The following is a 22814-nucleotide window of genomic DNA, read 5'->3' as shown; positions in this document are numbered from 1 at the left end:
AGATGGAGAACAGAAGAGGTCCTAGAATGGAGCCTTGTGGTACACCAATAGATAGTGGGCTTGAAGAAGAATTAGTGTTGGAATAGGAGACAGTAAAAAAGCGTCCAGACAGGTAGGAGCTTGACACCCAGTGACGAGAGTGTCTGGAGAAGCAGAGAGTAATCAACAGTGTCAAAGGCAGAGGAAAGGTCAAGGATTTTGCAATGAGGAGTTAATTTGCAACTTTGGTGAGGACTGTTTCAGTGGGATGGTGAGATCGGAAGCCAGACTGGAGGGGGTCTAACAAGAAGTTAGTAGACAGGATGTCTGAATAGATGTGTCAATCCAGCAGTTTGGAAGCAAGGGAAGAAGTGAGACTGGACAATAGTTAGAGAGGGCTGTAGGGTCCAAAGAAGGGTTTTTGATTAGTGGTGATATGCTTGCTGATTTAAATGAGGAAGGGAAAATGGCAGTTGAGATGGAGAGGTTGAAAATTATTGTTAGAGCAGGCATAAAGGAATAGGAGGACTGGAGGATATTATGAGGGATTAGGGTCCAAAGCATAGGTGGTGAGGTGAGCTTTAGAGGTAAAGAAAGGCAGTGTTTAGTTAAAGCAGTGAAAGCTATTAGAAAGGGAGAGGTCAGAGTAATATAATTGTAATAAGGATTATTTGTATATTACATAATATGCTACACCACCGTGTTTCTCAAACCTGTCCTCGTGACTCCCCAACGGTGCATGTTTTGCTGGCAACCTCACCTAGGCACAGGTGGGCAATTAGTGTCTCAGCTACATGGAATCCATCTAGCTGCAACACTAATTACCCCACCTGTGCATAGCTGAGGTTGCCTGCAAAACATGCACCGTTGGGGAGTCACGAGGACAGGTTTGAGAAACAGTGATGTACCGATATATTATATTTTTCTTCCCTTTCTTATATCGGTTTTACCCCCTGAGCACCAGAGCAATTTTCACCTTTCAGCGCTCCTTCCATTCATTTGTCTATAACTTTATCATTACTTATCGTAATGAAATGAACTATATCTTGTTTTTTCCGCCACCAATTAGGCTTTCTTTAGGTGGGACAGTATGCTTTAGGTGGGACTCTCTACAGGTTCCAGGCTACATCCTCCAAAGAGCAGACCGGGATGCTGCCCTCTCGGGAAAAACGAGGGGTGGCGGTATCTGCTTTTACATAAACTACTCCTGGTGCTCCAACACCACCACTCTCCACAAGGCCTGCACCCCAGATGTTGAGCTCCTTGCCATAAACTGCAGGCCTCGGTACTCCCCGAGGGAATTCTCTTCCCTTGTCCTCGTTGGGGCCTACATCCCTCCTGACGCATGCTCCAAGACTGCCCTGCATGTACTCAGCGACTGCATCTCGCGGTGGGAAACCGCCCTCCCGGAGGCCTTGTTCATCATCCTGGGCGATTTTAATAAGGCGAACCTTCGGCACGAGTTGCCCCGCTACAGGCAGCACATCACCTGCCCCACCAGGAACAGTAACATCCTGGATCACTGCTACACAGTCCATAAGAATGCCTACAAGGCCATCCAAGGCTCCCCCCTGGGGAACTCCGACCACAACACAATACACCTGATCCCCACCTACAGGAGGCTCCTGGAGACCTCTAAGCCCATCGTCAAAACCACTAAAAAATGGACTGCAGAGGCCAAACTGGAGCTCCAAGCGTGCTTTGAAACCACCGACTGGACGACTCTGGAGGCTCCCACCCTTGATGAATGGGCCGAGAACGTCACCTCCTACATTAGTTTCTGTGAAGAAACGTGCATCCCATCCAAGACCTTTAGAGTCTACCCCAATAACAAGCCTTGGCTCAACGACAGGCTTTGCCGACTTCGGAAACGCAAAGAGGAAGCGCACAGGTCTGGCTCTTCAGAGGAATTCAGAGAGGCCAGGTATTCCCTAAAAAAAGAACTGCGATCTGCAAAGCGGGCCTACACCGATAAATTGAGGCTCTGCCTCCAGTCATCAAACACACGGGAGGTTTGGAAGGGCCTGAGAGCAGCCACAAACTTTAAACCAGTACCCCAAATGGCGACCCCGAGCCCTCGACTGGCGGAGGAGCTCAACGAGTTCTACTGCAGATTTGAGCATCATCCCAACCAGCCCGTGGGCCAAACAGCATCGACTTTGGGGCCCCCTCCTTCAGGTGAATTTGCCTCCCTGGCTCCTGTCGTTGTTCTGGAATCAGGGGTACTCCGCTGTTTGGTGCCCCCCCCTTCGGGTGAATCCTCCGCCCTGGCTCCTGTCGCTGTTCTGGAATCAGAGGTAATCCGGCACCTCCATAAGTTGAACCGCAGGAAATCCTCCGGCCCAGATGGAGTGTCGTCTACCTGTCTGCGATCCTGCGCCGATCAGCTTGCCCCTGTGCTCACCTCCCTATTTAAGCAGTCCTTATCGGATGGTATAGTCCCCTCCTGCTTTAAAAAGTCTATAATTGTACCAGTCCCAAAAAAAACAGGCAGTACCGAGCACAATAACTTTCGACCAGTGGCCCTTACCTCGAACGTCATGAAACTCCTTGAGCGGCTGCAGGGCCGTGCCGAGGCAGAGGCGAGAGAGGCTCCAGCCTCAGGGCGCAGTGTAGGAGGGGGCGCACAACTCATTCACCTATCATTCCCCTATTGTGTTTGAAGCAGAGAGAAATAAGATAAGGGGATAGATGAGAGTGACTGCAAGTCAGATAACTAGAGATTAAGGTGCTGCGGAGGTTGGGGGCCGTGGGGCGCCTCTTAGTCTAATAGCAATCAGTGAGTGACGGCTGGGGTGGGAGGGATGGAGGGGCGCACTTTAGTGTCTTAGCCTTGGGTGCTGGAGGACCTTGTCCCGTCTCTGAGCGGCTGGTTCTTGCCCACCTGAAGAGGTCCACGGACGCCCTTTTAGATCCACTCCAATTTGCCTTAAGGACTAACAGATCCGTGGAAGACGCCATCAATGCCAGCGTGGCATACATCACGGAGCACCTAGACAACCCTGCCTCCTATGCTCGGATCCTATTCCTGGATTTTAGCTCAGCGTTCAACACGATCTGCCCAGACATCTTGCACGCCAATCTGTCGCAGCTCGGAGTTGATCCCACTCTTCGTGCATGGATCAATAACTTCCTGACTAACAGATCGCAACAGGTGAGGCTCAGCAACCACCTCTCCAGCGTTCGAACCACCAACACGGGGGCTCCACAAGGCTGCGTTCTGTCACCTCTACTGTTCTCCCTCTATACCAATAACTGCATCTCACTCGCCGACTCTGTGAAAGTAATCAAATTTGCGGACGACACCACTATTATCGGCCTTATTGGTAGCAACGGGGAGCAGGAGTACCGCAGCGAAGTCGAGAGAATATGCAACTGGTGCAAAGACAACAACCTAGTCCTCAACGCAGCAAAGACTGTTGAACTAGTGGTAGATTTTAGGCGGAACCCTACCCCCCTCCCACCTGTCCTAATTGGGGGTACAGAAGTCTCCAAGGTGACATCTGTTCAGTTCCTCGGCACAACTCTCACTAACAAGCTGAAGTGGGAACAAAACACCACCAAAATCCAGAAGAAATCTCAGCAGAGGCTATTCTTCCTGCGCCAACTGAAGAGATTTGGCATGCCCAGGGAGCTGCTGACCAGCTTCTATACTTCCACCATAGAATCCATCCTTTGCTCCTCTGTCATTGTCTGGTATGCTGGCGCAACAGCCAGCGACAAACACAAACTTCAGAGAGTCATAACGGATCCTGAGAAGATCATCAGATCTCCTCTTCCACCTCTCGACCTCCTCCACTCTGCTAGGATGAGGAAGAGGGCCACTATGATCTCCCGCGACCCCTCTCACCCAGGCAGCCACTACTTCAAGCTCCTCCCGTTGGGCCGTTGCTACAGGACCATAGCATCCAAAACCACCAGGCGGAAGAACACCTTCTTCCCCCAAGCTGTCCGGTTACTGAACTCCAACCTCCCCCTGACGGACCCGCATACCAGCGTACTCTAGCTGGGAGGATTATCTGGACCCCGCTGCTGCCTGCCTGGCCTATCCAGATAGACTCGGGGCTACTACCTGCACCCTTAGTATTATTATTATTACCATCACTATTATTATTATCACTATATGGTGATTTTTACTGGGCTGTATTTACACAGCAGTGATATGAACTGATTACTGCATTTTAAATTGTACGTGCTGTGCTTCTGTCTTATACTCTGTCTATGCCATGTGAACCACAAATAATTCCGATTACAGCTCCTACTGTACTTGGCGAAATAAAGTGATTCTGATTCTGATTCTGATGCCAAGAATTATTTTATTCTAAATGTGTTTTAATGGGAAAATAGGAAAAATGTGGGAAAAAAAATAATTATTTTTCAGTTTTCGGCCATTATAGTTTTTAAATAATGCATGCTACTGTAATTAAAACCCATGAAATTTATTTGCCCTTTTGTCCCGGTTATAAAACCATTTAAATTATGTCCCTATCACAATGTTTGGCGCCAATATTTTATTTGGAAATAAAGGTGCATTTTTTTCAGTTTTGCGTCCATCCCTAATTACAAGCCCATAGTTTATAAAGTAACAGTGTTATACCCTCTTGACATAAATATTTAAAAAGTTCAGTCCCTAAGGTAACTATTTATGTATTTTTTTTAATTGTAAATTTTTGAATTTTTTTTAATTACAAAACAAAAAAAAATGGGGAGTGTGGGAGGTAATGAGTTAATTTTTTGTGTAATCCTCATTTATTTCTATGTGAAAAATGCTTAGAGTGTAGTTTTACTATTTGGCCACAAGATGGCAACAGTAACTTTTTGTGTATTGTGACCTGCGAGCGTCCTTCCGGACGCTCGCAGGAAGTAGTAGGAGGCTGTGAGTGTTTGTTTTTTCTCACAATGATCGCGCTGCCCATCGGAGAGCAGCGGATCATTGTGGGGCTTAGATCAACGAACGGGAATGGATTTTCCCGTTCATTGATCTCCGGGCGAGCGGGCGGCGGCGTGTTTACTAGCGGCGGGCGGCGTGTTTACGAGCGGGAGCGCGGACAGCGGCGGGAACGCGGAAAGTACAGATTTCTCCGTCCCTGGGGGTTAAAGGATGGAAAAAGGGACGGAGAAATCCGTACGGGCGGGGGTAAAGTGGTTAAAGGGACTCCGAGCTCAAAATAAATAATAAAATAGTACTCACCTGGGGCTTTCTGCAGCCCAGTGTAGGTCAGGACGTCCCACGCCAGCATCCTGGCTCTTCTCCCATCACCTCTTCAAAAATGGCTGGCGGGCGGCAGCCGGGCGGCACTGGGACGAGTGTCGGGCTCCTCTTCCGTAAATGTAATTTGCTGACATCACACGCCCGCTGCCTTGCGTCATCACGGCGGCCGGCGTGACTGTACGGCGCATGCGCGGTTTAATCGCCGTAGACCCTCTGGCGCCCACAGCTGCCTCCCCACTCCAGCAGAGCATGATAAGTACTCCATCTCACATGGACACATGCCTTTGTGTATTTGTATGTGATTTACTTTTGCTGTACACCTGCTGCTTTTATTAAAGCTACAGTGCCAGACATCATGCTTTTTCTTTTTGAGATTTTTGCAATGTTCTGCTTACTATTGTCTTCAGCACGTAGCTTCTGCTGGAACCCCACACCTATAGCTGGTCATCTCTAAGCATCCACTGTTCACTGAGTGCACGCCCTTCTCTCCTAGACTACATTAAACTTGACTGTACCAGTGGATCTGATAATGACCGCCTCAGCTGAGAACCTAGCATGAATTCAGCATATGTACAGTGGCTGCCAAAGATCTCCTAAAGATGCTGAATCATTAGCTATGGCCACCAAGCGCATTGTTCTCCCCACTCAACCCCTCCACTTGAGCACGCATGACAGAAGCCACTCTGTCATGCGCCGCTTGTTGTCCCTCCATAGCAACACGTGATTCAAGAGAGATGGAACAGCACCTCGACAATCTTCTATGGGTGTGCGGGAACCAACCCCTTGTACCAACAGGGTGAAGATCCGTCTTGTTTGAAGATAATTGTACCGCACCACATCCAAGTATAAATCAGCATTATTGAAGATCCATAAAATGCTGTGTAGCAGTTACAGCCTGCTTTTTCAGGTTACATGCCCTTTTACAAGCCGTTCAGCACAATAAAATCACATCACACAACACACATTTATATAGTAAAAGTCTATGCCCACCAGCCAATCGCATCAAGACCTACGAAATAGAGGACCTGATGGGGAACTTCTCATTAATATACGAAGCACTCCCCTAGAGTCACACCCCTCGCTCTATTGGCCAATTCAAAAGCAAGGCAGGGCAAATTCACCTAAACATTAACACACACCCCTAAGCCTATTGGTCAATTCACCAGTGGAAGTAAACAGAGAGAGGAACAGGCACTAGCACACCAAAACAGTGCCAATATATAAGCAGATCACAATCACAGATCGCCGATCGCCTATATAGGTGGCTGAATGGCACAATGGCCAAGGGCTCTGCCTCTGCCACAGGAGACCAGGGTTCAAATCCCACTCCACCTGCCCAGAAAAAAATCCCCCTCCATAGCAACAGACATGCATTGGGTACCAAACTTGCCTGAGGGATGCCTCCTGTTCCCTGCAGGGTGTCAGGGATTGGGAATGTATATGTGGCTTTAGCCTTTCAACTTAAAATAATATAAAGCAAAATATAAGGCTCTTGCTGTAAATAAGCAGAAGAAAAAGCATTATTGTATTCTAGCACACGCTGTATATACTGTATATCAAAGCACTTCAATGCAATTTCCCCAGCATGTTACTGGGCCCATATCACTCAGAGAGAAATTGTTGCATTGTATGTTTTCACTTCCTATAGCCTGACAGATTCAGGAGATTTTAAAAACAGTCATTTTGATGAAACTGGTAAAGAAATTAGAAAAAAAAGCTACATCTCTCTGTACTGAATCACCCCACTTGTTAGATCTAATTATTCTGTACTTCTAGCACTGTTATTTTATTGAACATTAAACTGTAGTGGTTTGTTGACTATGATTATTTATAGCACATTCTGATCTTTACAAAGCATGCACAGATGTCATGACCACACAGTTTGTTCTATGCCTTTGCTCGGTATGCTCACAGCTTCTGCAAGAAAATCTTACTATGTTGCCAAACCTGACTTATGCACCTGCTATCACCTAATAGTTATTTTCACAATGCTTTGGATTGCCTGAATCACAAGCTTCCAAGGCCTGCTCTGAGCACATTTGTTACTGAAGGGTATTTTCTAGTTGCAGCAACCTGCGTAGCTGTTTTTATTTATTTGTCAGCTGCAAAGTATATATTCCTAAATCATGACAAACTGAAATGAAGTGTGAAGCATCATCATCAGCATCCAGACAGTTGTAGGCAAGATGGCAATCCTGTAAAAAATGGTCATGTAAAGATATAATTGGTTACATTTATCAAAGTATCTGAAATAAGAATTGGCTGTGTTGCCTCAAAGCCATCAATCACGTTCTGAACTGCCCAGGAAAATAAAAATCACAGATGGAGAGAGATAGGGAATTCATTTGATTGGTTGCTGAGGGGCAACTCAGGCATTTGCTATTACAGACACTTTGACCACGGTCACTAGGATGACTTTCAAGATAGGACAACATTACCATCATTTATTTAGCAAATGAAAAGAAAAAGCCAGAGCAAGCACAGGCATTACAGGTTGTAAAGACTTTTGATGATCTTGGTGTTGTTGCTTGCTAAGCTCCAGACTTTTGAAGGAAGAGTCAACTTTTAATTCAGCAATTTGCTCAAAAGAAAATCTAAATGTATTTTACATATAGCCATTAGAAGGAACAGATTCTGTCAGTTCATGTAATCCTTTCACAGCTGCATTCAAAGTGTGGAAGTGGGAGGGCTGCAATGTGACTCTCTCATTGCACAGTGCAGTAAATAACAGCCCTTGATTGTTTCTGTTGTGTGTACAGGTGTCCTCTGGAGCCAGTAACCTCCTCTACAGCAATCATCTAAGGTGATAAACTGTCAGCTCATCATGATTATTATTTTTATGTACCTATAGTATATTGTGCTGACTTCTGCAGCACTTTACACAGTACACATTCTGATCACTAAGGCCTGGTTCACATCTGCATTTTTTGCAGAAGCGGCCGTATGCATCCGGCCATCTGGATCCGGGAAACGGTCCTTTTTTACAGCCAGTGTGCTGTAAAACGTCCGTTTTCCATAGGTTCCTATTATGCTGCAAAACCTTCCGGTTCCATTCCGCTGAGCGAAACGGTCCGGGAAATTGGGTCCTGCTCTATTTTTTTTGTCCATTCTCCGGAACGGACCACGGCACAGTACGGCCGGTTCTGTTGGCAAAACCTAATGTGAATCGAGCCTAACCATATCAACCAACTAAGCACCCTTTAGCAAGCCAAGTCAGGCTGTCTAAAAAAAAACCCTGCACTTGATTTTAAATGGTAGTACAGAGTTCAGGGTCATGTTATCATTATATTATTCTTATTATACCCATGATTTAGTATCTCACTCATAATTGCAGCATCTTGTATTTGTTAAACCTAATAACTAATATAATATGGAGAAACATTTTTGTTTATGTTTAACATTACCAGTAGAATATTGGTGCCGATATCAGTTGGCTTTTGGTTATGATATAAATGCTTGTTTACACAGAGAGGGAGAGGGGGCGGACCAGTAGGCGGCGCCGCGGCGGCACAGCACTCGCACAAAAACTAATGTGCGCAGCGTGCGTGCTGCTCGCTCGGAGGAGAGGAGACTGAGGAAGGGGGGCGGACCAGTAGGCGGCGCCGAGCACAGGCTGAGCTGCCTGTCACAGCCGGCGCCGACCTGGCTGGCTGCGCTGAAAGAAGGAAAAAAAAAATAAACAAACACGCAGAGAGAGCGGCGACTTGGCAGAGGGCGCCAACTTCCACCCAGGGCGCCATAGGCAAAATTTTATAGTTGCCTAGTGACTCAGACGCCCCTGCGTACTGATAATTTCCTATGGGGCTTTCACACTGATTGCAGTGTGGTGTGACGTGATGGGTTCTGTCGGGTTAAGGCACAGCATGTAATGCATTTACAGGGTAGTGTGTGCGCTTAGAGTAGCAGTGAAGCATACTTTCATTGTACTGTATGCCTCACTGTATGGTCTCAACTGTAATGCGTGATCTGACTTTTTGGCTATGTTGCATTGTGATTACATAGCAATTGCATCACAACGCAATGTGCACGGTGTGAAAGGAGCCTAAATGTCTATTGTCTGTTTTTTGCCTGGGGGCTACATTAGAAATCTTCAACCAGATGGCCAAAATACCTGAAAAGAGGGGAAGGCTTACATCTTACTGGCCCTGACATAAAGTCCCTTTCAGGACCCCCATTTGTATACAGCCCATCATATGTGCAGATTTTCTCCACATACAAATGTTTCCCATGACACAAAGATTTTCCACTCCCAGGCAAATGCCCATCTGACAAGCAGATATTTAAATGACCAGCAGATACCCCACTGACAAGCAGATATTTAAATGACCGGCAGATACCCCACTGACAAGCAGATATTTAAATGACCGGCAGATACCCCACTGACAAGCAGATATTTAAATGATCGGCAGATACCCCACTGACAAGCAGATATTTAAATGAAAGGCAGATACCCCACTGACAAGCAGATATTTAAATGAAAGGCAGATATTCAGGGACAGATATATTCTCCACCAACAGGCAGATTCTCCACTCCCTTTAGTCTCCACACACACTAGGGGCTTGATTCACTAAACTGTGCTAATTTATAGCATGGCCACTCTAGCGTTCTTGCACGCGTTTTCGCTTGCAATCGTGAATTTTCACACGCAATCACAAATTTTCAAATGTAATCGCGCAAAAACGAGAAAATGCACACAAAACGCTAGCACAGCCGTGCTATGAGTTAGCACGGTTTAGTGAATCAAGCCCTATGTGCGTACGTATTTAACGTCGCCTGTGAGTTAAACACAGGGCAAGCAGAATGACAGCTCACCCTGCTGCGGCTCAAATTCCCAGTGCCGATAAATACTATTCCCCCTCAGAGACATAGCAACTCAGAGGGAGAAATAATATGCACTGTAGCATTAATGCAAGAGAAACTGTAACCAAGAATTGAACTTCATCCCAATCAGTAGCTGATACCCCCTATTCCTTTTCACAAATGCATCATCAGGGGGCTCTGTGTGCTGATATTGTGGTGAAACCCCTCCCACAGGAAACTGTGAGGACCATGGTCTTGGCAGTTTCCTGTTTGTGAACCTCGTGGCATTGTGGGAAATAGCTGTTTACAGCTGTTTCCGACTGCCAAAAAAGCAAGCAGCAGCTACTTCCAGTGACATCACTTGCCAGCAGTAAAAATGTCACCATGTGATCAATGTCACCATGTAAGAATGTAAATCAGGCAGAGGAAAGGTTTTACAATGGGCAAACACTGACTAAATCATTTATATTCTGGAATATAAGACTACTTTCTAACCCTTAAAAATCTTCTGAAAAGTTGGGGGTCGTCTTATATGCCGGGTGTCATTGATGCTGGGTGATACGCCCTATCCTGTTACTGCCTCTCAGATCTCGCTGCTGAGGACTGTAGTGAAGCGGCGCAGGTGCACATGTGCGAGATCTGAGAGGCAGAGAAGAAGGTAAATAGGGTACAAGGGTGGTCCAGAAGGGTGAAAGAGGCGTGTTTTATGGGCACAGCGCAATCTATTCTTCCATACCGCTCTGATAACCAGGTGGACAAGGAGAGCTGACCAATCCACTTTTTTCTCATGTCCTTTGACTGTTGTACCACTTTAGGAGAGGGAGAGTTGACTAATCCAACCAGTCAATCAATCGCCTATATTCTGTTGTATACTGGGTACCACATACGGTACAGCACCAGTATCTGCTCATGCATAGCACCAGTTTATGATGTTTTTTTAATTTTTATTTGGTGTGCGTTGGAAGAGCGGTAGTCTTATACAGAGAGTATATCCCAAACTCTATATTTTAACTTGAAAAGTTGGGGGGTCGTCTTATACCCCCAGTCGTGTTATACGCTGGAATATACGGTAATTATTGTAAAAATTCAGCACTTTTTTTATTACGTTATTTTCACTGGAGATCCTATACCAGTGCCCAGATAAGGAGCTCTGTGAAACAAGCTGCTTCGCACAATGTGCTCCCCATACATTATTGCATCATTACCCCTTAGTAAGCACCTGGACCATCCTCACTGCTAGCTGTCGTCCAGGAGACTTGCAAAGTGTGTCACTGCATGGTTTCATCCAGAAACTACATAGTGCTATTGGATGGATCAGGCATGGAAGATGATCCACAGGTGCATGTATCTACACTCTTTTTGGAAGGCAGGGGATAGAGAAAACTAGGAAGGACCACCAAGGATATATTGTGAATGAGCCATAGACAAATCTAGTAGGTGTGCCCTTGTGGCACTAGCAGGCCAAGACGAACTTCTGAGAGAAGGTCCCCTGTGGGCTGTATGTTAAGCAAGCTAGGTATGTATTATTAACCGCCACAAGAATGTAATCTATTCAGCCATATGTAAATGTCACATGTCACAATTCCCTATCTCACAGGCCATGTGATGGTAGAGAAACCCAGTGGAATGAGCAGTCAGTAGGGTTGGACTTTTCTCTCTCTCTATCTCTCTCTCATTTTTTTTTTCACTTTGTTTATTTGCAAACATTTCCCAGACCTGACGTTTCTTTGTACTTTGAACTCCAGTGAACAGCTTTTTCAAAGAAAGATTCAAACTCAGGCTCATTGTTGGTAATCATTCCTATGATCCTGTATGCCTCGGGGGCCATTTGCTGCTTTGCACTGCAGAGAGTTATTAATATGGACACACAAATTAAGAACAATGTATCTATGTAGCTTTGGTAAAAATTGTGATGAGTGAAATGCATTTATTACCTTCTAACCATATTCTGTTCTTGCTACAAACTCAAAAAGATAAGGGCAGTCCCACCAGTAACCAGTAATATCAAATATCATTCAGGAATTCCTTAGATTTTTATTAAATACATTTTCATTAGATTTTATGAGTAGATCAAATCTAATGTCTATCCTGCTAACAGGCCTGGATTTACCTCACAGGAGCCTATCCTGAACCGACAAACGCCCTCCATGACCCTACAAACCCCCAGCAAACTGCACCACAAGTGTGCAGGCTGGCCCAGCTGTCACTTCTCTCTGAATTCCCTTGCCCATCATAGGTAGCGACAGGTGACCCTTAGTATTAGGTAGCCAGATGTATTAAGTAGCTAGTGTAGCCCCCGACTAAAGGAAGATCTGGTCAGTGGAATGCCGAGAGCAGGGTTAGTACCCCCTCATTTACACTCTACCCAGGACTCTGCATAGGGAAGGAGGGAGGCACTAATGGAGGGGAGTGAGCTACCTTTTCATCTTTAGTGCCTTTTGGTAAATCCGGCCCTGCCGGCTGAAATACATTAATCCGATTTCCTTTAAATAGTTTAAATAAATAACAACCATGATTCACAAAAAGAATATTTTACAAGTGAGAACGGGGACAATTATCACGTGCATGAGACAGAGGCGCAAGGAAAAATGGGCACGGGTAGAAGATAAAAGCGTAATAAAAGATAAATATTGTGGCTAACTGGGCGCAGGTTTAAACCAAGAACATGTAAATCATAAGTACCATTTTAAAACAGACGGAAACAAATGAAAAAGAAAAGATATTTACTTTAAAAATGTACATACAAACAAAATAATATGACAACTTATAAAACTTAAATGTTCTAATGTTGAAAACGATATAGGGCACCCACATTTCTGCTGCATTAGCACCATGTGTGTCTGTATGTATGAAAACATGCACGTTTTATCATAGGAGCTAATGTAATTTATAGAGAAAATGCCTGCAGTGCTTCACTGCTGTCTGTTTTTATCTGCATGGGTAAAACATATTCAAGTGTGCACTAGCCAATTGAATAACATGGGGGGGGGGGTGGAGATTCCATCCAAAGTTTTGTAGGGGAGCCCAGTTATTTCTAGTTATGCGCCTTGTAACAAAATAGACTTTTTTCACAACAACCAGATTATAATTAAGAAGGCAAATTTCCACATAAAAATTAAGCAACATGTTACCCCAAAACACAGAGTTTAGCAATTTGTGCACCAAACATCACAATTGTGCGTATTTATGTTTGGGAATTTAAGGATGAGAGCTCTGCCTAAGTAAGTTTGTGGATTAAGGCCCCGTTCACACTTGCGGTTTTGCGAAAACCGCACCGGATGTCCGGACCGCACCGGAGCCGGATCGGACCTGAACCGTACGGTTCCTGTCCGGATCCGGTCCGGTTGCATACGGTTTCCGTGCGGTATGAACACGGTTGCGGTCCGGATCCGGATTCTTAAAGAGATAACAACCTGTATAAATACCTGGGGTTCTGGGAGGTCAGCAGAAGCTCTGGGGTCATTGTTTGAGACAGCTGGACGTGTGGAGACCATCCTTGGATACAGAGACAGCAGTTGGGACCATGGATCCAGTCATTTTTTACGCTTATTACCTGGGAATTCTCTCCTTCCTGTTGTTTACCTACTACTATGTGGGGAGAAGGCGTGCTCCTCGCAGGAGATGGTGGGTGCACCCTCTACTAGCCAGGAGGCAGAGGAAGGGAGAGTTCCAGGCCCTCTACCGGGACCTCAGACGACACCCACAGAAGTTCTACAGCTACACTCGGATGTCTATTCCCCTGTAAGTATATAGGCCTAAATACACCAACCCCCACCATTCCTAAACACCCCACCCTCACCCCCACAACACCTCATCCCTGTATACCTAGCTAAACACACCACCCTGACCCCCACACCCCTGTATACCTAGCTATACACTACACCCCCACCCTCCACAACACTCCCAAACCTCTGTAAACACACCTCCCCCATCCTCCACCCAACACCTTGTCCCACAACATACTTTACAGCTTCTTCCTTTCCATCTCCTGACAGGTTTGATACCCTTTTGGAGATGGTGAAGGATGACCTTAGGAAGAAGGATACCACGTTCAGGAGAGCAGTCACACCACAAGAACAACTACTCATCACACTGAGGTATGTAAAAACAAATTTTTTTATTGCAAAAACAACCACTTTCCAACATGGAAACATTCTTCCAACATGGAAGACAAAAAAATAACATATCTATGGTATAGCCCGGTCAGTTTTAAGGAACACCAACCACCAACTTTGTGCTGGAAGAGTTGCAGGGCATAGCTGCCCAAGTGTCTTTCGGGGACACCAGTCCCTAATATTAAAGTGCTTCAAAAACCTAACCACTGGCACAGGACCCTCTGAGCCATGGATGAAGGACACAGGTCAGTGAAAAGGCTAGGCCTCTCACCGACCAGTCAAGGTGTCCTTCATCCATGGCTCCAAGGGTCTTGTGCAAGTGATTAGGAACAAGAACAAAGTGAGGAGCAAGAGGAACCGATGGCAGAGGTGCATGACTACAGGTGCAGTGCAACAGGCACAAGGTTGTGACCCAGGTAGTGTCTTTCGGGGACACCAGGCCCTAATAAATTGAAGTGCTTTAAAAACCTAACCACTGGCACATGACCCTCTGAGCCATGGATGAAGGACACAGGTCAGTGAAAAGGCTAGGCCTCTCACCGACCAGTCAAGGTGTCCTTCATCCATGGCTCCAAGGGTCTTGTGCAAGTGATTAGGAACAAGAACAAAGTGAGGAGCAAGAGGAACCGATGGCAGAGGTGCATGACTACAGGTGCAGTGCAACAGGCACAAGGTTGTGACCCAGGTAGTGTCTTTCGGGGACACCAGGCCCTAATAAATTGAAGTGCTTCAAAAACCTAACCACTGGCACATGACCCTCTGAGCCATGGATGAAGGACACAGGTCAGTGAAAAGGCTAGGCCTCTCACCGACCAGTGTAGGTGTCCTTCATCCATGGTTTCAAGGGTCTTGTGCAAGTGATTAGGAACAAGAACAAAGTGAGGAGCAAGAGGAACCGATGGCAGAGGAGCAGGACTACAGGTAGTGTCTTTTGGGGACACCAGGCCCTAAATTATTAGTGCTTCTAGAACCTAACCACTGGCACAGGACCCTCTGAGCCATGGATGAAGGACACAGGTCAGTGAAAAGGCTAGGCCTCTCACCGACCAGTCAAGGTGTCCTTCATCCATGGTTTCAAGGGTCTTGTGCAAGTGATTAGGAACAAGAACAAAGTGAGGAGCAAGAGGAACCGATGGCAGAGGAGCAGGACTACAGGTAGTGTCTTTTGGGGACACCAGGCCCTAAATTATTAGTGCTTCTAGAACCTAACCACTGGCACAGGACCCTCTGAGCCATGGATGAAGGACACAGGTCAGTGAAAAGGCTAGGCCTCTCACCGACCAGTCAAGGTGTCCTTCATCCATGGTTCAAAGGGTCTTGTGCAAGTGGTTAGGAACAAGAACAAAGTGAGGAGCAAGAGGAACCGATGGCAGAGGTGCATGACTACAGGTGCAGTGCAACAGGCACAAGGTTGTGACCCAGGTAGTGTCTTTCGGGGACACCAGGCCCTAAAATTGAAGTGCTTTAAAAACCTAACCACTGGCACAGGACCCTCTGAGCCATGGATGAAGGACACAGGTCAGTGAAAAGGCTAGGCCTCTCACCGACCAGTGAAGGTGTCCTTCACCCATGGCTCCAAGGGTCTTGTGCAAGTGATTAGGAACAACAAAGTAAGGAACAAGAGGAATCAAAGGCACAGGTGCAGGACTACAGGTGCAGTGCAACAGGCACAAGGTTGTGACCCAGGTAGTGTCTTTCGGGGACACCAGGCCCTAAAATTGAAGTGCTTTAAAAACCTAACCACTGGCACAGGACCCTCTGAGCCATGGATGAAGGACACAGGTCAGTGAAAAGGCTAGGCCTCTCACCGACCAGTGAAGGTGTCCTTCACCCATGGCTCCAAGGGTCTTGTGCAAGTGATTAGGAACAACAAAGTAAGGAACAAGAGGAATCAAAGGCACAGGTGCAGGACTACAGGTGCAGTGCAACAGGCACAAGGTTGTGACCCAGGTAGTGTCTTTCGGGGACACCAGGCCCTACAGTTCAAGTCCAGCAAAAACAAAAGTTCCCTGACATGGTCATCTGAACACCTCTGAACCTTGGTTGAAGGAGATGGGGCAGGGAAAAGGTTGGGCTAAAAAGCCCTGTGATGGTATCCTTCCTCCGAGGATCGGAGGTATTCAGAGGAGCATGTCCAGGAACAATCTGACTTTTTTTTTCAAATTGTATCGGCACCACTACTAGAAAAGGTGGGAGTTGCTGCCTGGAAATCTGGACTCTCTTGGGTGCTGGTCGTGGATGAGCTGGACCCTGACAGCGGTGGCCCATATTGACTGCCTCTGTAGCCGGTGTACATCTGTGATGATTGCCAGGTGGGCACCGCTGTTGGTTGTGGGGGTCTAAAAATTGGTGGTTGCAATAATGGCGTGTCCATGTGTTGTTTGATCACCTCCAGCAAAGTGGAATGGCACGCCATCATGTTTTGGGAAGGCACCTTTTCCAAATATGGTATTAGAGACATCACAGTGTGAAAACACGGGTGTGCCTGCAATTTCAGTAGTTCCTTGCTTTGTTGGTGCATTTGCTGCATCATGTTCTGCAGCTGGCCCACCGACTGATGATGCTGCGCACGCAGTTGGTCGATTTCTCCTCTGTGCATCTCATGCATCATTTTAAGCTCGTCCCTGTAGTGCCCATGTACAGCGTCGAGCTCACATTGCAGTGAAGTGATGTGGGACTTGTACTGCTCCATGATGTGGCCCCTGTCCTCATCTTGCAACTGCCGGGTTATGAGAGTTTGGTGGCTCTGAAGAATCCCGAGAAGTCCGGAGACAGCCCCGGACATCTCGGACTCTGTCTCTCTCCTTGTTGGGGGGAGGGTACCTTGACGCCTCACTGGTGGGGTGGTCCTCACTGGTGGTGTGGCAGCATCTTCCCGTCCTCTGGCCTGTGTCGGGGTTGCCCTGCGCGCTGGTTGTGCTGCAGTCTCTCGGTGCTCCTCACTTTGTTCTTGTTCCCCTGGAGCTTCCATAGCGGTCGATTGTGGAGGTGCAGCTTCTTCCACACTCGGTCCTGCAACCTCAACATCCAAGCTCTCTTCTCCCAAGTCATCATCAAAGGAGAGAGCTGGGATAGCTAAGGACTCCCTCCTCCTACTCCTCTCCTCGGGGAAATAGGTTACATCGGCGACGTCATCATCCACCAAGCTCTCCTCACTGCTGAACCGTGCCTCCTGGGTCGGTTCCTCTTGCTCCAAATTGTCTTCAGTCCTGTAGATAAAAACAATATTTATTGGTGTGCCAAACAGCATGTGGCGTCAATTCACAGAGCTAGCAAACACTAGCAAACACTTTATCAACCGTTTCTACCAAACATTTGATAAAGCTTGTGAGAAAAGTTCGCTAGCCATGGGAATTGAGGCCAGTTTATAGCAATACATGGCCGAAGTCATGGTAGTTGTCTGCTAAAATGAGCTCTCAGTTCCTGCCCACAGTAGTGGTACTTACAGTCTAGGTTCCAGGCTTGCATTGATGAAAGACAATTGCTTGGCAAATTGGTAGTCTTTTTGTCGCTTTCCCCCGCCACTGCCACTTCGTTCGGCAAGTTTTTTCTTCCGTAGCCATTTCACGTATGCATCACGTATATTGCGCCACCTTGTCTTGAACCTTTCTCCTGTAACGACATGAAAAATTGATTTCGATTATTTCTCTTGTAGGTACATCGCAACTGGACAAACATATACATCGCTACATGTCACATTTCGTATTGGGAAGAGCACGGTGGCAGGCATCGTCGTGAGGACTTCGAGGATCCTTTGGACGCGACTGAGGGCCAGATACATGCCTGTGCCGGACACCACGAAATGGGAGGAGATCGCCCAGGGCTTCTGGACCGAGTGCAAGTTTCCTAATTGTGTTGGCGCACTGGATGGGAAACACATCCGGCTTCAGAAACCCGTGGGGAGTGGCAGCCATTATTTCAACTATAAAAAATACTTCAGCATTGTTCTAATGGCAGTGGCAGATGCGGACTACAAGTTTGTGTACGTGGACGTGGGGTCGTACGGTAGTTCCAATGACTCTGGAATTTTCCAGCGTACGACCCTTTGCCGGCTGATGGAGGAAGGCAGACTGCGTCTCCCCCGTGACAGACCCTGGCCTGGGACAAGGGCACCGGCCTACCCCTATGTGTTTGTGGGGGACGAGGCCTTCGCCCTGTCCGACCATGTAATGCGTCCGTACCCAGACAGGGGACTTGATGCCAGCCAGCTACACTTCAATGCTCAGTTGAGCCGTGCAAGGAGAATGGTGGAGTGCACATTTGGGATCCTGGTGTCAAAGTGGAGGGTGTTCCACACGCCCATGCTGCTGAAACCGGGCAACGCAGTTGTCGTGGTGAAGGCAGCATGCATCCTCCACAACTTTGTGCGGCAGGAGGAAAGAGAGACTCCGGAACCCCCGAATGTGCTTCCACTAATGCCCCTGCGGAGGTATGCAACCAGGCCAAGGGTAGTGTCACTGCGGAACAGGGACCAACTGAGACTTTATTTTACCACACCACCAGGACGAGGGTGAATGTTTGGTTTTTAATATGTTTTGTTGAAATGTGTTTATTTTGGAGTTTCAAGTTTTTAAGTGATTTTAAATGTCTTAATTTTTTACAATAAATTGATGTTTAATAATTGGTCATTGTGTATGTTTTATGTGCACAGGTGGGGTACATCGCAGGTGGGTGGGATACATCACAGGTGGGGTACAGGTGGGTGGGATACATCACAGGTGGGTGGGATACATCACAGGTGGGGTACAGGTGGGTGGGATACATCACAGGTGGGTGGGATACATCACAGGTGGGGTACAGGTGGGTGGGATACATCACAGGTGGGTGGGATACATCACAGGTGGGGTACAGGTGGGTGGGATACATCACAGGTGGGGTACAGGTGGGTGGGATACATCACAGGTGGGTGGGATACATCACAGGTGGGGTACAGGTGGGTGGGATACATCACAGGTGGGGTACAGGTGGGTGGGATACATCACAGGTGGGTGGGATACATCACAGGTGGGGTACAGGTGGGTGGGATACATCACAGGTGGGTGGGATACATCACAGGTGGGGTACAGGTGGGTGGGATACATCACAGGTGGGTGGGATACATCACAGGTGGGGTACAGGTGGGTGGGATACATCACAGGTGGGTGGGATACATCACAGGTGGGGTACAGGTGGGTGGGATACATCACAGGTGGGTGGGATACATCACAGGTGGGTGGGATACATCACAGGTGGGGTACAGGTGGGTGGGATACATCACAGGTGGGTGGGATACATCACAGGTGGGGTACAGGTGGGTGGGATACATCACAGGTGGGTGGGATACATCACAGGTGGGGTACAGGTGGGTGGGATACATCACAGGTGGGGTACAGGTGGGTGGGATACATCACAGGTGGGTGGGATACATCACAGGTGGGGTACAGGTGGGTGGGATACATCACAGGTGGGTGGGATACATCACAGGTGGGGTACAGGTGGGTGGGGAACAGGTGGGTGGGCCACGGGTGGGTGGGCAACACGTGGGTGACACAAATCCATAGCAAAAGTGGAATACATCACAAGCTAACCACAAGCCCCCCCAAAAACTTCTAGTCAACATACCCTCTGTGCCTTGCTGTCTCTTGCTCAAGTGCTCAAAGTCCTCCACATACAGCTTGGCAATTTTTTTCCACAGGCCTCTGCATTTTTTGATGTTGCTGTGGTCCGCATCCCCCTTGTCCCACAGGGCTGGTACCTGCTGCACCTGTAGGATGAGGTCTTCTGATGTGTAGGGCCTCACCCCCTCGTTATCAGACATATCGTCAGACATGTTGCTGCCAAACAGCTCCAGCATGAAGTCACTGCTGCTCCACTCTGTGAACGCTGGTGCCATGTGGTCCCCATCCAAAATGGCCACCATACCATAGAGTCAGCATAGGAAGTGTGGTATAACATCCGGTTTTTATAGCCAGTGTGTTGTGCGCTCTCCGGTTCTCATTGGTTTCCATTGGCCGGATGCAACATTCCGGCTCCGGTCCGGATACGTCAGCCGGACCAGCCGGACCAAAAAATAGCGCATGTTGGAACGGACGCCGGAGTCCGGATCCGGTCCGGCTCCGGTCCGGACGAAACGGACGCATGTGAACGGTCGCATAGACTTTCATTGCTATGCCGTGCGTCCGTTTCGTCCGGTCCGCATGCGGTCCGGCTCCGGCACGGCTCCGGCACGGCGATTCCGGATAGCAACCGCTAATGTGAACCGGGCCTTAGGGAGGAACTGTGCATATTTATGTTTGGGTATTTAAGGAAGGGGGCTCTAACTAATTATGTTTGTGGACTTACTAGGTACTCTATCTCATTTTACTTGTGAATTTATTGACTAAAAGTGACTATACACTAATAGATGGTCACCAGATCAACCATCAGATAGATCCCTATCTGACCGAATTTGAGAGTGGAGTGTATTATCTGCCCAAAATCACAACAGATTTGGGCAAGCACCATCCACTCTACCATAAATATGGGCAAATAACAGAGTGTGCAGAAAGGAACTATAATTGAATACAAGTATCAAAAAGGAGAAAGACAGTTCCCTAACAAACCGCACCACTCAATCAAATATCCAAATATAATAAACCTTTATTGAGTACAAAAAATTAAAACACTAAAAACAAAGGACAAAAGGGCACATGATATTACAAATCATTGTACATATACACAATATTGCATGGATCCGCAAAGCCTAAATTGAACCTCCTGTGTATTATTAAAGCAAGATGCTAACAAATAGCACCAAATTATAAGATAATGAGACCTCCAGCAGTAGTCAACCACATATGTGCAGAACTAGAATGTGTGCAAAAATAGTATATAAAGTGCATAGTGCCATTGGAGAGTAATGAAGTGTAATAACCAACCATTGAATCAAATTGTTGTTTATCGTGCAAGGATGTAAAAATGTAAAAAGGATAAAGTGCCAGGTGTAGTGAGAAAGAATAAGAGGCTGCAACTTACCGAGGACTGGGAGGAATAGGCAGGGAAGACCAGTGTGCCCCTAAACGCCGTCGCGATTCGCCGCCTATAATGTGCAGCTTCGTCTGGGCATAAGGACCTGTGTAGATAGCTGGCTATTTATTAATCCGAGGACCTATGTGGGCGGGTACAGGGGAAGCCCTATGCTTCAGTAGTATGTGCGCGGCCGCGCACGATGAAGAACCGGAAGCCGCGTCATAGGACGCCGCCCCGCTTCCTCTTACTGTCCTCAAGGATTGTGGGGATTGTAGTGCCAAAAGTTAAAAGACGTACTGCAGCAAAAGGATTATACAGAAATAGATCAGGGATACATATCCCAAAAGTAAAAGAAAAACGAGGGATATATTACAAATAAGTCTGTTACTATAATATCTCTAGATGACAGATTATTCAGTTTATATTCTTGCCATTATGAAGTTGTAAACAGACAAACAACCATATATCAGAATATTGCCATCTAGTGGCCAAATTAAATAATAATCATTTTGTACAATCAACAATACACAAGATATCACAATAAGGTCAGATAAAAAAATGGAAAGTTTCTTCAAATCATCAGAGAAAGAAGACATTGTAGATCGTTCTTGGTTGCCCAATCTAATAGATATTCCTCCCAAATCACAGAGATTCCTATGAAATATAAAAAAACATCTGTTACCAAAAGTTCATAAAAATTTAGAGTGTCCACCTGGACGCCCCATCGTTTCAGGGATAGGGAGTCTCATTGAGAAGGGATGCAGCTTTGTAGATTTCTTCCTTCAAGAACATGTCCTAACTTTAGACTCATATGTCCGGGATTCTCTTGACTTGATCACTAAATTGAACTACATCTCTGTTCCAACAGGTACCTATTTTATATCACTTGACGTGGAATCTCTTTATACAAACATTCAACATGATGACGCATGTCGAGCAGTCCAATATTTTCTATCAACAATCACAACAGGTAGAGCTGATTTTAATTCTTTCTTGATGGACCTTCTAAAATTTATTTTGGCTCACAACTTTTTTGTCTTTGATGGGCAGTTCTATTTACAGACCCATGGCATTTCTATGGGTGCTAAGTGCGCTCCCGCCATTGCTAATCTTTTTCTGGGGTGGTGGGAGCGGGAGACTGTGTGGGGTCCCTCGTTAGAACGGTACCACCCTAATATTTTGGGGTGGTACCGTTTTATAGATGACATCTTAATTTTGTGGGAGGGCCCAGAACAAATGGCACAGGAATTCATACAAGAACTGGGACAAAATAACAAGAATATTGTTTTGACATCTAAGATTTCACCCACCTCTGTAGATTTTTTGGACTTACAACTTTATTTTACAGACACTGGACACATTGGAACTACTCTATATCGAAAAACTACCGCAGTAAATGGCTTACTACATTATGGATCCTTTCATACAAAACAGCTGAAGAATAACATCCCAACCGGACAGTTTCTTCAAGTCCGGAGAAATTGCTCTGAGGAAACAGAATTTGAACGACAGGCCAAGGATCTCGAGATGAGATTTCTACGGAGGGGTTACCCTAAACGAACGGTCAAACAAGCGTACCAAAGAGCCAAATATTCCAGACGAGAAGATCTGCTATATGGAAAGAAAAAGAATACTAGTTCTATGGTAAGACTCTGTACCCCCTTCAACACAAGGTGGGAGGATTTGAGGGGTATTTTGGCTAAACATTGGTCGATTTTAC

The 22814-nt window shown here is 46.7% G+C and overlaps 1 protein-coding gene across 1 annotated transcript; it reads left to right on the top strand.

Annotated features, from left to right (window-relative positions):
- The first annotated feature begins 14030 nt into the window (after nt 1-14030).
- On the top strand, nt 14031-22091 carry LOC137571066 (uncharacterized). Its single transcript, XM_068279752.1, has 3 exons — nt 14031-14089; nt 17763-18327; nt 21963-22091. Exons 2-3 carry the CDS (start codon nt 17887-17889, stop codon nt 22089-22091), a joined length of 570 nt encoding a protein of 189 aa, XP_068135853.1. The 5' UTR covers nt 14031-14089; nt 17763-17886.
- Nucleotides 22092-22814: the final 723 nt, after the last annotated feature.

Source organism: Hyperolius riggenbachi, chromosome 4 (genome assembly GCF_040937935.1).
Source record: "Hyperolius riggenbachi isolate aHypRig1 chromosome 4, aHypRig1.pri, whole genome shotgun sequence".
Taxonomy (NCBI): domain Eukaryota; kingdom Metazoa; phylum Chordata; class Amphibia; order Anura; family Hyperoliidae; genus Hyperolius; species Hyperolius riggenbachi.
The sequence above is the reverse complement of the archived record's forward strand: the minus strand, read 5'-3'. Positions and strand labels throughout refer to the sequence as shown.

Bases quoted from the DNA above. Each gene is read 5' to 3' on its own strand.
- LOC137571066 (XM_068279752.1), top strand. From the start codon at position 17,887: ATGCCTGTGCCGGACACCACGAAATGGGAGGAGATCGCCCAGGGCTTC. The intron at 18,328-21,962 runs GCTCAGTTGAGC...CTGTTCCAACAG, and splicing joins CCAGCCAGCTACACTTCAAT to GTACCTATTTTATATCACTT.